This window comes from Odocoileus virginianus, chromosome 13 (assembly GCF_023699985.2).
Source record: "Odocoileus virginianus isolate 20LAN1187 ecotype Illinois chromosome 13, Ovbor_1.2, whole genome shotgun sequence".
Classification (NCBI taxonomy): Eukaryota; Metazoa; Chordata; class Mammalia; order Artiodactyla; family Cervidae; genus Odocoileus; species Odocoileus virginianus.
The window spans coordinates 35,713,095-35,728,402 of record NC_069686.1 but is presented as its reverse complement, the minus strand read 5'-3'; the positions used below and the strand labels follow the sequence as shown (position 1 = coordinate 35,728,402).

Here is a 15,308-nt window from a genome sequence, read left to right as displayed (position 1 = left end):
TTAGTTTTGTTCTGGGGCTGTGGCTTCCTTGACTAGGGATTGAACCTGTACTCTGCTAGGGTGCAGAGTCTATAATCAATTGGACCACTGGGGAAGTCCTTAGTAAGATTAGTATTAGGAACTCTGTTATGGGCTTTAAATAAAAACTCTTCAACTTTTATTTGAGAAACAAATTATTTAGTCTTAAAGGTACATTGCATTGAAATGAAGTAAACAAAATATATTTGAGTAACTAATCATACATAACTTAGCTGTTTTGTTTTTTGAAGGTGCTTCTCCATATGGAACTCCCGTAACCCCTCGGATGAACTTGAATTCAAATTTTGGAATGGCCACAATCCCCTCTATACAACTTTTGGGGCTTGAAATGTTGCTTCATTTTTTGTTGGGTCCAGAAGTTGTGAGTTTTGCTAAGCAAAACAAACTTATACTGAGCCTAGGTATTTACTTTTTAAAAAATAATTTCAATTATTAAAACAATTCAGAACATTGTAAATTGGGGTGAAGAAATTTTATGTCTTGATAGAAAACATAGCAGACCACCTAACATTTTATATTGGGAAATTTATTTCATAAAGCTTTGGTTTTGAATAACTGTCTTTTTTTTCTCTTTTAGAGCCACTTGAACATCCATTAATCAGCAGCTCTTCTTTTTTTTCCAAACACTCAAATACACTTATCACTGCTGTTCATGATAGCTTTGTTGCAGTTGGAAAAGATGCTTCTGGTGAATATTTAAGAGATTTTTATTGCTGAAACCTGTGTTTAAAAAGAAACTAGTAAATATTTATATGGTGCCACTTGCTTCTAGATTGTTACAGTAACCTTATGTTAGCCCATTTTGCAGATAAGGGATTGTGTTATACAGAGAAGTAAGTAATTTGTGCCTGGTTACATAGTAAATGATAGAGCTGTGATTCATACCTTGGCTTTGTGATTTTAGTATCTATACCTAAACCTCCTGTGTTCTAAAGCCTATCAAATAATGACGACACATTTCAAAAATAAGGTAGTTTGCTATTTAACTTGCTGGAAGATTTTTTCTAGTGGCGTTCAGATATCCTTCTGAATCTTGGTTTTTCCTCATATCAAAAATAAAAAGTGTTCAGTAACAGAAAATATGATTGATAGAAAAAATTACCCAGAGTGTGTTAGTCCATTTGAAAACATCTTTTTCTAAACAGAAATGAGATGATGGTATATTATAAACTGAGTTAAAAGGTTGACTGTTACAAGGAGAATTATATTTCAAAGCATTGCTCAGTTTATTTCTGTAGTATAAGTGTAAAAGGGGGAGCCTTTGTAGTTATATCTACTTCATTCTAAAGTACCTTTTATTTTGTTTGGCAGATGTAGTTATCAATGCTATTTGGAAGGAGTTAATTAGCTTGGTGAAGTCAGTTATTGAATCAGGTAAGCACTGTAATGATTAAGACTTTTATAGCAGTCAGTGAATTGTTTGGCTTTCATGTATAAACTTTATTTTAAAATCACTTTAAGTATTGTATCTTCTAGACTTCTATTTAATCAAATCACTTTAAAAAATTACTTTTTAATAGCTCTCTGAGTATATATTTTTACTTCTGAATTTACTGTATTTTCACCCCTAAAGATACATCTTTAAAACTATAACCCTTCTTGTGCTTTTGGATAGGTAACAAAAAAGAGAGACCAGGTTCTGAAGTTTTGACCCTTTTATTAAAATCTTTGGAAAGCATAGTGAATTCAGAAGTATTTCCTATATTGAAAACACTGGTAAGTATGATACCTGTGTGCTGGAATTTTAAAACCATACTCTGAAATTGAATTTTATTTTGAAGGTACTAGCACAGATCAAGATTTGGGAAGATGTTTTATATCAAGTATTTATCAGCAATTTAGCCCTGAAATAAATGCTGTCCCATTGGTTTTGGAGTCATTTGAAACCTTAATAAAGTAAATGATGACAGTGGCAACTCCAAAAATCTTCCAGTGTGATGAGAAAAAGCATAGGCTGTACAGAGAAAATGGGATAAGAAGTGTGAAACTTGAACTGAAGAAACTCAGATGAACACTAATTTTATAATGAGATTGCTGAGCTCCACTAATTGTTTCTTTGTACAATTGAAAAAATACCTAGTAATAATCTTGTAGAGCTTTTGCATTTTAACTGTGACCTATATAGTAGAGAAAAGAAAAAGCAAATTGGGAATACTTTTTGTAATATTTTCCCCAAATAATCTGCAGATGGAACAAATCATACCCTTACATAAACTTTGAGTCTGTTTCCTTTATGTGCCATGACCACAATATCTACTGTGACGGTAGGGGATAGTGGTTAATAGCTAGGCTGTAGTATGAGGTTGAACCTCAGCCTAACTATTGACTGACACTTTACCTACTCTCATGCCTTTCTTCTGTAAAGAAGAGATGTAGTAGTAGTTCGTAATTAAATGAGTTGATAAATGCAGAGCACTGTGGGCTGGAACAAAATAAATGTGTTTACAAATGCATAATTATCATTAGTTTCTGTTCAAAATGAGAGTATGTGAAACCATTTTCACTATTTTTGTCTTGTCACTATGTTATATACTTCAGGTTAGTACTTGTGTAATAATACATTTGGATGGCAGTTTGATAGGCTCTGTCACATTTGAGAGATGTGTCTTAGATCCAGCTTTTAGTTAGAAGTCCTTTGAATATTGGCTTCTGGCACTAGTGAGTACGTAAATGATTGCAGAATTTCTTTTTGTAGTATAAAAAATAGCCTCTAGAACCATTAGTTTTTAAAAAGTTTGAATAATCTTTGCATATTCGTTTATCAGTTAAGAATATGTCTATGTAGACTGAAAATTGTTTCAGTCAGGTGAAGAAAGTTCAAAGTATCTCATGGTATAATATCAATAATGTCATAAAAGAATAGATATATCACAGCCAGCCCAGGAAGTTATGCTCTCTGTGTACTTTATATGGAAAGTTAGGTCTAAAAAAACTCTAGACTGACAGCATTGATTATTCCTGAAGATAAGGAAGGACCTTTTTATTTTTTGTATCTCTGTACTTGAATGTTTTAAGCTAATGAGAATGTGTTTACATTAATGAGTGAACATTACTTATAGTAAATTGTTAAAACTATAGTTAATACTAATGACTAATATACAGTAAAACCTTTTGTCTTTCTTAGGTTCTCATGGAAATTACAATTAAAGGACTTCCTCAGAAAGTATTAGGTTCTCCAGCATATCAGGTTGCTAATATGGATATTCTTAATGCAAGTATCTTAGATGTAATGATATGATTAAATTAGCTAATTTTAAAAATCCGTGTTTTTTTAAGTTAGAGAAACTTAGATTGCAAAGTTCGAAGAGAATTGAATTTGAATATGCTGATTATATTAAAGGAAAAAAATCATAGACAAAGTATAGGTGTGCCTCAGAGATAATTACAAGTTCAGTTCCAGACCACTGCTAAGAGAGTGACTATCAGAATAAAGCAAGTCGCATGAAATTTTTGGTTGCCTAGTGTATGTAAAAGTTACATTTACACTATATTATAGTCTATTAAGTGTAAGTAAATAGCATTATGTCTTAAAAAAAACAATGTACATACCTTAATTTAAAAGTACTTCATTGCTCAAATTGCTGCTTAACCATATGAGCCTCCAGTGAGTCATAATCTTACTGCTTGGGGGTCCCGCCTCTGTATTAATGGCTGCTGACTGATCAGAATGATGGTTGCTGAAGGTTGGGGTGGCCATGGCAGTTAGTTTCTTAAGACAGCAATGATGTTTTCTGTGATTGATTCTTTCTTTCACAAATGATTTCTCTGTAGCATATAATGCTCTTGGATAGTGTTTTACCCACAGTAGAACTTCTTTCAGAATTGGAGCTAGTCCTGTCAAATCTTGATACTGCTTTATCAGTTAAGTTTATCCTGTTGTCATTTCATCAGTCTTCACAACATCTTCATGAGGAGTAGATTCCGTCTTAAGAAACCACTTTGCTCATCCCTAAGGAGCAACTCCACATCTGTTTACGTTTTATGATAAAATTGCAGCAGTTGAATCACGTTTTCAGGCTCCACTCCTAATTCTAGTTCTTTGCTATTTTTACCACATCTGTAGTTAGTTCCACTGGTCTTGACTTTAAGCATGCCTTCACTATTAAGTTTAATCATTTCTAGCTTTTGGTTGAAAGTGAGAGATGTGCAGCTCCTTTCACTTCAATGTTTAGAGGCCATTTTAGCATTGTTAATTAGTCTAAATTCATTGTTGTGTCTCAGGTAATGCAGAGGTTAGAAGAGAGGAAGGGAGACAAAATAATAGCTGGTCCATCAAGCAGTCAGGAAACATACTAAGTTTGAAAAATCGTGAGAATTACCCAAAATGTGACAAAGTAAACAAATACTGTTAGAAAAAGGGTTCCAGTAGACTTGTTCAAAACAGGGTTGCCACAAACCTTCAATATGTAAAATATGCCATATCTTCAAGGCCCAATACAATGAAGTATGCTTGTGAGGAATTAAATAATGACATATTGATGGAACTATTTTCCTGGATTAAAGGGTTCTAAAATACAAGGTTTCTCTTTGCTTTTATGTAAATGTAGTTTTGGTTACTGTTACAAGTTTTGGAAGCTTCCTAACACTGGCTTAGTTATAGTGAAATATATTTAATATCTGCTGGATGGTAGGTATTGTTGATCCAGCAAGTTTGTCAGTGTATATCTGGAATCTCTTAATATTCTTTAATTGCTTGACTAGATGGAACAGCTATAATTAAATATAAAGAACTTGATTTTTGTGTGTGGTTTATGAAAGTACATTTGCGATCATTTTTGTTGTATCCTAAGTAATTTTAAAATTCCTCACGCTTAAAAGGGTCATATTTCACATAATTGTAGAAAACAAGTGTAACAAGAAGAGTGTACTGTTGGTAACAAGAAGATTGATTGCCATCTTCCATCTTTCTTCAGGGAACCCCTGCTTTGTTCTTAATTCAGTTAATTTTCAATAATCTATTGGAATGTGGTGTGGAAGATGAAAGGTAATTTTAAACAAACTATTTATTTTGGAAAGTTTGTTATGAATATTCTTTTGAGTTATAGACTATTACAAAGTTTTTAAAAATTAAAGTTGAGATTCATTTTTGGGGTAACTTTGCTATAATGTAATTTATTTTTACAGAAAGTACAGTTAATGCATAGTTCAAAATTTTTTTCCATCAGGTTTTTTCTCAACCTGGAAACACTTGTAGGCTGTGTTCTTTCTGGTCCAACTTCACCACTAGCTTTCAGTGACTCTGTCTTAAATGTTATTAATCAAAATGCAAAGCAGCTGGACAACAAGGAGCATCTTTGGAGAATGTGGAGTATTATAGTCACCCCATTAACAGAATTGATTAATCAGGTATGATATAAGTCAGCTGCATGTTTTCTCATTTAATACCTTGCCTTTTTTTTCTTTCTTTGTTATATTAGCACATGAGTATATGAGTGGAAATTTGTATTTGAATGGAAGGTATTACATATTTTGCCTGTGGGATTGGTTAATTTTCTGTTCTTTAAATTACTTGATTTCTTTTCATTGTGTTTCTGTGTTATTCAAAAAAGTATAACTTAGTCCATTTTCTCTTATGATTAGAAAGCCAGAAGGCTCACGTGATAGATATGGATTTCCCTGTTTATATTTGGATTCTTTCACTTATACTATGGGGAATAATATGGACATCTTGACTTAATTATGTATTCTTAGATTTCCATGGTCAAATCATGTTGGTGATTACCTCAAAGCCATATAGTAGTTCCTAAACCTTTAATTGTCGAGTTGACTGACCTTTACATTTAAATACTTAAAAAAGTGATAGTATTGGCAAGGTATGGAGCTCAAGTTCTGTCACTATTAATAGTTCATTAGCAGCTTTATTAATCTTTAAATGGAATTATTCTTTGTGAAATAGTCTGTTATAACTTACAAAATGGAGTGAAGACTCTGAAGAATTATGTGATTAGATAGTAGCCCTTATTTTAGCTACTTGAGCCAACACTCCATTAAACATATTCCTTTGGAAGAAAAAGTTTATGGTTCTAAATGGTTTCCTACTGTTTGAGGTCTGCTAGAGGCCATTTTTATAAGTCCTTGCTTGAGTCTTACCTTCTGTGTAATAGTAAAAGATTCTGGAATCACCTCTGGGATTCTTTTTTAGGACTTAAAACACAGTATATTGTTTCCCAGGGTTTGCTTAAGAGATTACCATGAACTGGTGGCTTAAATCAACAGAAATTTATTTTTTAAAGCTCTTGGGGCCGGAATTTCAATAGTAAGATGTTGGCAGATTTGGTTTCTTCTGGAGCTCTAAAAGAGAGTGTGTTCCATGCTTCTCTTAGCTTCCAGCAATTGTTGATGTTGTGAATCCATCACTCCAATCTCAGCCTGTCTTCACATGGCTTCCACGTATCTTCTATTAAACTTCCTCTTTATAAGGACACCAGTTATTGGATTAGAATGTGCCTTAAGTCATCATGACTTCCTTATTGCATGGTTACATCTGCAAGGACCCTAATTTCAAAGATTACAGAGGTTAGGAGTTCACCATCTGTTTAACATCTCAACATTGGGGAGCACAGTTCTTACTACATGTGGTAAGATGTCACTCTTTAGGACTAGAATTAGATGGCAATTTGTCTAACTTCATTATTTTTCTTTTTTCAGACTAATGAAGTGAATCAAGGCGATGCCTTAGAACATAATTTCAGTGCTATCTATGGTGCACTGATTTTGCCAATAAACCATATTTTTCCAGCACAAAAAATTCCAGTGGTAAGGCATATTTTTACTTGAGGAATTTGCAGTTTTTAAATACTATGTTACTGTTTGTAATTAACTTCTGTAAGACTTTTTTATGACTTAAAATCAGCTTAGGAGAAAGGAAAGTGGTGGAGAGAGTGAAGTTCCTCTTGACCTTTGTTAATTGCTGGTATTGTGGCATTATTACAGTTCTTCAGTTAGAGCTCTGTGAAAGTGGGCAAACTTATTACCCTGTGCTAGTCTCTCCTGACACCTTAAGTGTTACTGTGTTTTTAATATGTTAAAGATGTAGTCTGTTAAGTTATTTGATATGTAGATACACATTTTCTAATTTTTTTTTTATTCTTAGGCCACCGTGAAGACCTTACTTAGGACTTGGGCAGAGTTATACAGAGCATTTGCTCGCTGTGCAGCTTTGGTGGCCACCGCGGAAGAGAATTTATGCTGTGAGGAGCTTGCTTCCAAGATAGTGTCCAGTTTGGAAGATGAAGGCCTTTCGGTGAGTTTATTCTGATACTGACCTTTTTTCCATTTAAAGGATTCTTTTCAAGTAAATAGAGATAATGTTTGTGAACTATCATTAATGCTTTTAGTTTATAAGTAATGAAGTTAAGGTATAAAACAGGTAACAGCTTTGCGAGACAACTTTGTGTCATTGGACTCTAAGGTCCATGTATCAGGACCACTTGATAGTGATGTGCTTTTACTACTCTGGTGTGCCTTTGCCATTCTAGATGAACAGTACAAGGACTTTGCCATCCTAGATCTTGCTTTTTCATACCTGTTAGCTTTTTTTAAAAATCTTTTAATTAAAATATAATTGCTCTACAATGTAGTGTTGGTTTTTGTCACGTCAACGTGAATCAGCCATAGGTATACATAAGTGTCTTCCCTCTTGAACCTCCCTCCACCTCCCATGCATCTTAAGTTGTTACTGAGCCTTGGTTTGAGTTTCTTGAGTTATTCAACAAATTCCCACTGGCTGTGTAATTTACATATGGTAGTGTATATGTTGGGCTTCCCAGGTGGTGCTAATGTTAAAGAACCTGCCTGCTAGTACATGTAATGTAAGAAACGTGGTTTGATTCCTGGGTCAGGAAGATCCCTGGGAGGAGGACATGGCATCCCACTCCAGTATTCTTGCCTGAAAAATCCCATGGACAGAGCCTAGCAGGCTCAACTGTTCATGGGGTTGCAAAGAGTTGCACACAACTAAAGCAACTTAGTAGTTTTCATGTTGTTCTCTCCATTAATCCCACATTCTCCTTCCCCACACCCTTGTCCATAAATCTGTTCTCTACATCTGCATCTCCATCACAGCCCTGCAAATAGGTTCATCAGTACCATCTTTCTAGATTCCATATATAGGCACTGATGTACGATATTTGTTTTTCTGTTTCTAACTTACTTCACTCTGTATAATAGGCTCTAGGTTCATCCACCTCATTAGAACTGACTCAAATATGTTCCTTTTTATGGCTGAGTAGTATTCTATTGTATTTATGTACCACCGCTTCTTTATCCATTCATTTGTCTATGAACATCTAGTTTGCTTCTATTTCCTAGCTGTTGTAAATAGTGCTGCAGTGAGAACATTGGGTTACATGTGTCTTTTTCAGTTTTGGTTTCCTCAGGGTATATACCTAGTGGGATTGCTGGGGCATATGGCAGTTCTATTCCTAGTTTTTTGTTTTTTTGTTTTTTTTTAATTGGATGATAATTATAATATTGTGATGGTTTTTGCTATACATCGACATTAATTGGCCATACACGTGGCACACCCCCCCCATCCTGAGCCCTCCCCCACCTCCCTCCCCCCACCCCTCTGGGTTGTCCCAGAGCACCAGCTTTGGGTGCCCTGCTTCATGCATCGAACTCGCACAGGCCTTCTCTTTTACATATGGTAGTGTATATATTTCAATGTTACTCTCTCACATCATCCTATCATTGCCTTTTGCTGAGTCCAAAAGTCTCTTCTTTACATCTGTGTTGTCTTTGCTGCCATGAAAGTAAAATTGTCAACACTGTCTTTCTAAATTTTATATATATGCGTTAATATACAATATTTTTCTTGCTCTTTCTGACCTACTTCACTCTGTATAGTAGGCTCCAGGTTCATCCACCTCATTAGAACAGATTCAAATGCGTTCCTTTTTATAACTGAATAATACTCCATTATGTCTGTGTACCACAACTTTCTTATCCATTCATCTGCCAAAGGACTCTTGGTTGCTCTTTCAGTTCTGATTTCCTCAGAATATATGCCCAGCAGTAGCATTGCTGGGTCGTGCGGCAGTTCTGATCACAGATTTTTAAGGAATCTCCATACTGTTCTCCATAGTGGCTGTACTAGTTTGCATTCCCACCAACAGCGTAAGAGGGTTCCCTTTTCTCCACACCCTCCCCAGCATTTATTGCTTGTACCAGTTTGCATTTGAACCAACATTGTAAGAGGGTTCCCTGTTCTCCACACCCTCTCCAGCATTTATTGTTTGTAGACTTTCTGATGATGGCGGTTCTGACCTGTGTGCAATGATGTCTCATTGTGGTTTTGATTTGCATTTCTCTAATCATGAGTGATGTTGAGCATCTTTTCATGTATTTATTAGCCATCTGTATGTCTTTGAAAAAATGTCTGTTTAGGTCTTTTGCCCACTTTCTGATTGGGTTCATTTTTTTGGTATTGAGCTGCTTGTGTATTTTGGAGATTAATTATTTGCCAATTGTATATGCTGTTATTTTCTCGCATTCTGAGGACTGTCTTTTTACCTTGCTTAAAGTTTTCCTGCAAAAGTTTTTAAGTTAGTTCCCATTTGTTTATTTTTGTTCTGTTTCTCTGGGAGGTGGGTCATAGAAGATCTTGCTGTGATTTATGTCATCAAGTGTTCTGCCTTTGTTTTCCCTTAAGAGTTCTACAGTTTCTGGTGTTATATTTATGTCTTTAATCCATTTTGAATTTATTTTTGTGTGGGTTAGAAAATGTTCTAGTTTCATTCTTTTACGTGTAGTTGATCAGTTTTCCCAGCACCACTTGTTGAAGATTGTCTTTTCTCCATTGTACATTTTTGCCACCTCTGTCAAAGGTACGGTGTCCATGTATGGGTTTATCTCCAGACTTTCTATTTTGTTCCATTGATCTATATTTCTCTTTGTGCCAGTACTATACTGTAGCTTTGTAGTATAGTATAGTCTGAAGTCAGGAAGGTTGATTCCTCCAGCTCCATTCTTCTTCCAAGAGGATTGCTTTGGATATTTGGGGTCTTTTGTGTCTCCATATAAATTGTGAAATTTTTTTGTTTAAAAAAAAAAATTGAATTTAATCTATAGATTGCTTTGGGTAGTATATTCATTTTCACTATATTGATTCTTCCAGTCTTAAGAACATGGTATATTTCTCCATCTGTTTGTGTCATCTTTGATTTCTTTCATCAGTGTTTTATAGTTTTCTGTATACAGGTTTTTTGTTTCTTTAAGTTAATTTATTCCTAAGTATTTTATTCTTTTTGTTGCAGTGGTGAATGGTGTTGTTTCCATAATTTCTTTTTCTGATTTTTCATTGTAAGCATATAGGGATGCAAGGGATTTCTGTGTATTAATTTTATATCCTGTGACTTTACTATATTTGTTGATGAGCTTTGGTAATTTTCTGGTGGCATCTTTAGGGTTTTCTATATAGAGGATCTTGTCATCTGCAAATGAGTTTACTGCTACTTTTACAATCTGAATGCCTTTTATTTCTTCTCTGATTGCTGTGGCTAGGACTTCCAAAACAGTGGTGAGGGTAGTGGTAGAGAGTAGGCAGCCTTGTCTTGTTCCTGATTTTAGAGTAAAAGCCTTCCTTTTTGTCACCATTGAGGATAATGCTTGCTGTGAGTTTGTCATATCTGGCTTTTATTATGTTCTTGAGTTTTTGTCATAAATAGGTTTGAATTTTGTCAAAGGCTTTCTCTGCATGTATAGAAATAATCACATGGTTTTTATCTTTCAATTTGTTAATATGGTGTATCACACTGATTTTGCAAATATTGAAGAATCCTTGTATCCCTGGAATAAAGCCTGCTTCATCATGATGTATGATTGTTTTAATATGTTGTTGGATTCTGTTTGCTTGAATTTTGTTGATTTTTGCATCTATGTTTATCAGTGATACCAACCTGTAGTTTTCTCTCTTGTGTGGCATCTTCATCTGGGTTGTGGTATCAGGGTGATGGTGGCCTCATAGAATGAGTTTGGGAGTTTTCCTTCCTCTGCAATTTTCTGGAAGAGTTTGATAAGATAGGTGTTAGCTCTTCTCTAAATTTTTGGTAGAATTAACCTGTGAAGCCATCTGGTCCTGGGCTTTTGTTTGTTGGAAGTCTGTTTGTTCCTGGTTCAGTTTTGGAAGGTTACACTTTGCTGAGAATTTGTCCATTTCTTCCAAGTTGTCCATTTTATGGGCATACAATTGCTCATAGTAGTGTCTTAATGTTCTTTTGTATTTCTGTGTTGTAATTTCTCCATTTTCATTTCTAATTTTATTGATTTGAGACTTCCCTTTTTGTCTTGATGAGTATGGCTAATGGTTTATCTATTTTATTGTCTCAAAGAACCAGCTTTTAGTTTTATTGATCTTTGCTATAGTCTCCATTTTTTTCCCCCATTTATTCCTGCTCTGAATTTTGTGATTTCTTTTCCTTCTGCTAACTGGGCTTTTTTTTTTGTTTGTTATTGTTCTTTTTCTAGTTGCTTTTAGTGTAAGGTTAGGTTGTTGATTTGATGTTTCTCTAGTTTCCTGAGGTAGCCTTGTATTGCGATGAACTTCCTGCTTAACACTTTCACTGAATCCCATAGGTTTTGGATTGTTGTGTTTTCATTATCATTTGTTTCTATGCATATTTTGATTTCCTTAGTGATCCTTATTAGAAGTGTGTTATTTAGCCTCCATATGTTTGTGTTTTTTACATTTTTCCCCCTCTGTAGTTGATAATCTAATCTTACAGCATTGTGATCAGAAAAAATGCTTGAAATGATTTCAATTTTTAGAAATTTACCAGGGCTTGATTTGTGGTCCAGGACGTGGCCTTTCCTGGAGGATATGCCTTGTGCAGTTGAGAAAATGTATGTACCACAGCTTCTTTATCCATTCATCTGTCTATGGACATCTAGTTTGCTTCTTTGTACTAGCTAATGTAAATAGTGCTACAGTAAACATCGGGGTTCAGTTCAGTCTCTCAGTCGTGTCTGACTCTTGCGACTCCATGAACTGCAGCATGCCAGGCCTCCCTGTGCATCACCAGCTCCTGGAGTTTACTCAAACTCATGTCCATTGAGTCGGTGATGCCATCCAACCATCTCATCTTCTGTCATCCCCTTCTTCTCCTTCCTTGAATCTTTCCCAGCATCAGGGTCTTTTCAGATGAGTCAGTTCTTTGCATCAGGTGGCCAAAGTATTGGAATTTCAGCTTCAGCATTAGTCCTTCCAATGAATATTCAGGCCTGATTTCCTTTAGGATGGACTGTTGGATCTCCTTGCTGTCCAAGGGACTCTCAAGAGTCTTCTCCAACACCACAGTTCAAAAGCATCAATTCTTCGGCGCTCAACTTGCTTTATAGTCCAATTCTCACAACACTAGGGTAGATGGGTCTTTTTCAGTTTCAGTTTCCTCAGCGTATATTGACGAGTAGTGGGTTTGCTGGGTAATAATGATGGTTTTATTCTTAGTTTTTTAAGGAGTCACCACATTGTCTTCCATAGTGACTGTATCAATCTACATTCCCGCTAACAGTGTAAGAAGCTTCCCTTTTCACTACACCCTCTCCAGCATTTATTGTTTGTGGAGTTTTTGGTGATGGCCATTCTGACTCATGGAAGTGACACCTCATTGTAGTTTTGATTTTCATTTCTCTAATAATGAGCAGTGTTGAAGACCTTTTCACTGTGTTTATTAGCCATCCATATGTTTTCTTCAGAGAAATGTCTGTTTAGGTCTTTTTCCCACTTTTTGATTGGGTTTTTCTGGTGTTGAGTTGTATGAGCTGGTTGTATACTTTGGAAATTCTTTGTCAGTTGTTTCATTTGCTATTACTTTCACCCATTCTGAATGTTGTCTTTTCACCTTGTTTATAGTTCCTTTGCTGTGCAAAAGCTTTTAAGTTTAATTAGGTCTCCCTTGTTTATTTTTGCTTTTATTTCCATTACTTTGGGAGGTGGGTCATAGGGGATCTTGCTGTGATTTGTGTCTTACAGTGTTCTGCCTATGTTTTCCTCTGAGTTTTATAGTTTCTGGTCTTAAATTTATATACCTATTAGCTTTTTAAAGTCTGTCCTTTGGAAGTTTGTGGTCTTAAAAATGTATGTTCCTATTCACACCTTTCCCTTACTCTATGAAAAGAAAAACTGCTGTCAGCAGTTTGATATGTATCATTCTAGAATAAACCAGTAAGTTACATATGTATATGCACATATATATATGAATACAGTGTTCTTCCCAATTGAAACTTATTGTATTTATTACTCTGAAGCATGCATTTTTTTTTTTTTATTTGAAAAGATTTGTAGTCCTTGATAGTGGTTACCCTGCTGAGAAGAGTAGAGATAGTTATAATGTGTCAGTTCTGATTATGGAATTTTGATACCATAGTATTTGTCAGAGTGGCTTTAAAAGTGTGCTGTTACTGGCCACAGAAACAGTGAACTTGTTGAATGTTCTTGTGATTTTTAGGGAAAAGCTTGACCCTTGGTTTTTGCCTTTAAATTCTTGTCTTGGATGGACTTATATTTTGTTCTCTTCTGAAGAAGTTTAGAATCTTCCTAAGTTTTATAAAATACCCTGTTGGGATTTTGCTTGGCATTGATTGGTTATATTGCATTCAGAGATTAATTTGGAAAATAATTTATATCTATAACATTGAGTTTTTCTGTTCAGAAATATTTTTTAGTTCTAAACTTAACCTAGTTTGATTGATTTAGGGGGTTTTATAGTTGTTTTTCAGCTAGTATAAATGGTCTCTTCCGTGCCTGTACTTGGTTACTACTGGCATATATGAAATATATACATTTCTGTATATTAAACCAATTTTGTGTCCTTGAGATTCTCGGTCACAGTGAAATTCTTTTAAAACATTGTAGATTAGTGTTTTAAGATTTTTGCAGATAACCTTCATTTGTGAGATTGGAGTTCTTCATTTTCCAATGTTTATATTGTAGAAATGATAAACATATATGTGACTAATAACTCCTTGTCAAATATGTAACCAATTAGTTACAATTTTTAGGTTCCAGAAAAATTTTTATCACAACTCTGAAGTTAAAGATAGGCTCATTTGTTCCATTTTCTGTAAAGTTTTTCATTTTCTATGAGAGTCCCTAGGACTGCAATGAGATCCAACCAGTCCATCCTAAAGGAGATCAGTCCTGGGGGTTCATTGGAAGGACTGATGCTAAAGCTGAAACTCCAATACTTTGGCCACCTGATGCAAAGAACTGACTCATCTGAAAAGACCCTGGTGCTGGGAAAGATTCAAGGAGGGAGGAGAAGGGGACGACAGAGGATGAGATGGCTGGATGGCATCACCGACTCGATGGGCATGAGTTTGAATAAACTCCGGGAGTTGGTGATGGACAGGGAGGCCTGGTGTGCTGCGATTCATGGGGCGTGCTGCGATTCATGGGGTCGCAAAGAGTCAGACATGATTGAGCAACTGAACTGACTGACTGACAAAATACACATCTAAGACTATTGGTATTTTTGGTACTGCTGCTGTTTCAGATTCATCATTTGATACTAATTTTGTTATTATCAAGCTGTTTTTTAAGTTTAGGGTTTTCTTTTTGCCTTTGGAATTTAGACATTTCACCAAGGTTGTGTCTTGGCATCTTTTAAAATTGTTCTTTTAAGTACTTGGTAGATCCTTTCAATTTAAGGAGCTGTGCCTTCATCTGAGGGAAAAGTGCTGAGGTCTTCAGGTGTCATCATCTGTGTCTCTTCTTTCTCTATATATCACTTTGTGTTTTGCTTTATTTCTGGTACTGCTTTCTGGGAGCTTGATATTTCTGTGTCCATTTTTCGGTTTAAATGCTGAAGTGTTTTATAATTTTTATTTTTACATTTAATGTTTTAAGTGAATATGATTTCCTCTTACCTTTGAGGGTATTTTCTTATGTTTCTGTTATTACCTCTTGTTGATTAGTTCTGTTGGTATTTAACACCCCTTCTTCATATTTGACAATAAAGGTTATATTGAGCAATATTATTAGCTGGAATGTATTTCCTAACCCAGGAGAGAACTCCTGTTTATCTGGCTTTGATAGCAAATTGTAGTTATAAGGAAGCTTTGCCTTGTAATTGTGATCAAAATGGAAGCATCTAGATCTTTAATATCTTTTCTGAATGGGTGTGTAGATTGTCATTTGGACTGAACCTTCCATGTGGTATTCGTAGGTTAACAGGCGAGGGGGGCTCTCCCTTCCCCTTCTTGGTTCTTAATATCCACTGGGGAAGGTTGTCTTTGTAGACCTGAGAATTAGTCCAGTGAACTGGACAAGT

At 35.2% G+C, this 15,308-nt stretch overlaps 1 protein-coding gene across 6 annotated transcripts in view; it reads left to right on the top strand.

The window, feature by feature from the left end:
- The window catches only part of RIF1 (replication timing regulatory factor 1), a 58,423-nt gene that overhangs the window by 17,041 nt on the left and 26,074 nt on the right, over nucleotides 1–15,308 (top strand). For 5 of the 6 annotated variants that reach the window (XM_070476223.1, XM_070476222.1, XM_070476219.1 and 2 more), the window contains exons 12-20: nucleotides 270–440; nucleotides 617–727; nucleotides 1,351–1,413; nucleotides 1,655–1,755; nucleotides 3,164–3,250; nucleotides 4,953–5,023; nucleotides 5,205–5,385; nucleotides 6,688–6,795; nucleotides 7,133–7,282. In XM_070476223.1, the coding sequence (XP_070332324.1) occupies nucleotides 270–440; nucleotides 617–727; nucleotides 1,351–1,413; nucleotides 1,655–1,755; nucleotides 3,164–3,250; nucleotides 4,953–5,023; nucleotides 5,205–5,385; nucleotides 6,688–6,795; nucleotides 7,133–7,282 (1,043 nt within the window). The remainder of the gene's footprint in view (nucleotides 1–269; nucleotides 441–616; nucleotides 728–1,350; nucleotides 1,414–1,654; nucleotides 1,756–3,163; nucleotides 3,251–4,952; nucleotides 5,024–5,204; nucleotides 5,386–6,687; nucleotides 6,796–7,132; nucleotides 7,283–15,308) is intronic. The other variant, XM_070476221.1, reaches the window with a different exon arrangement.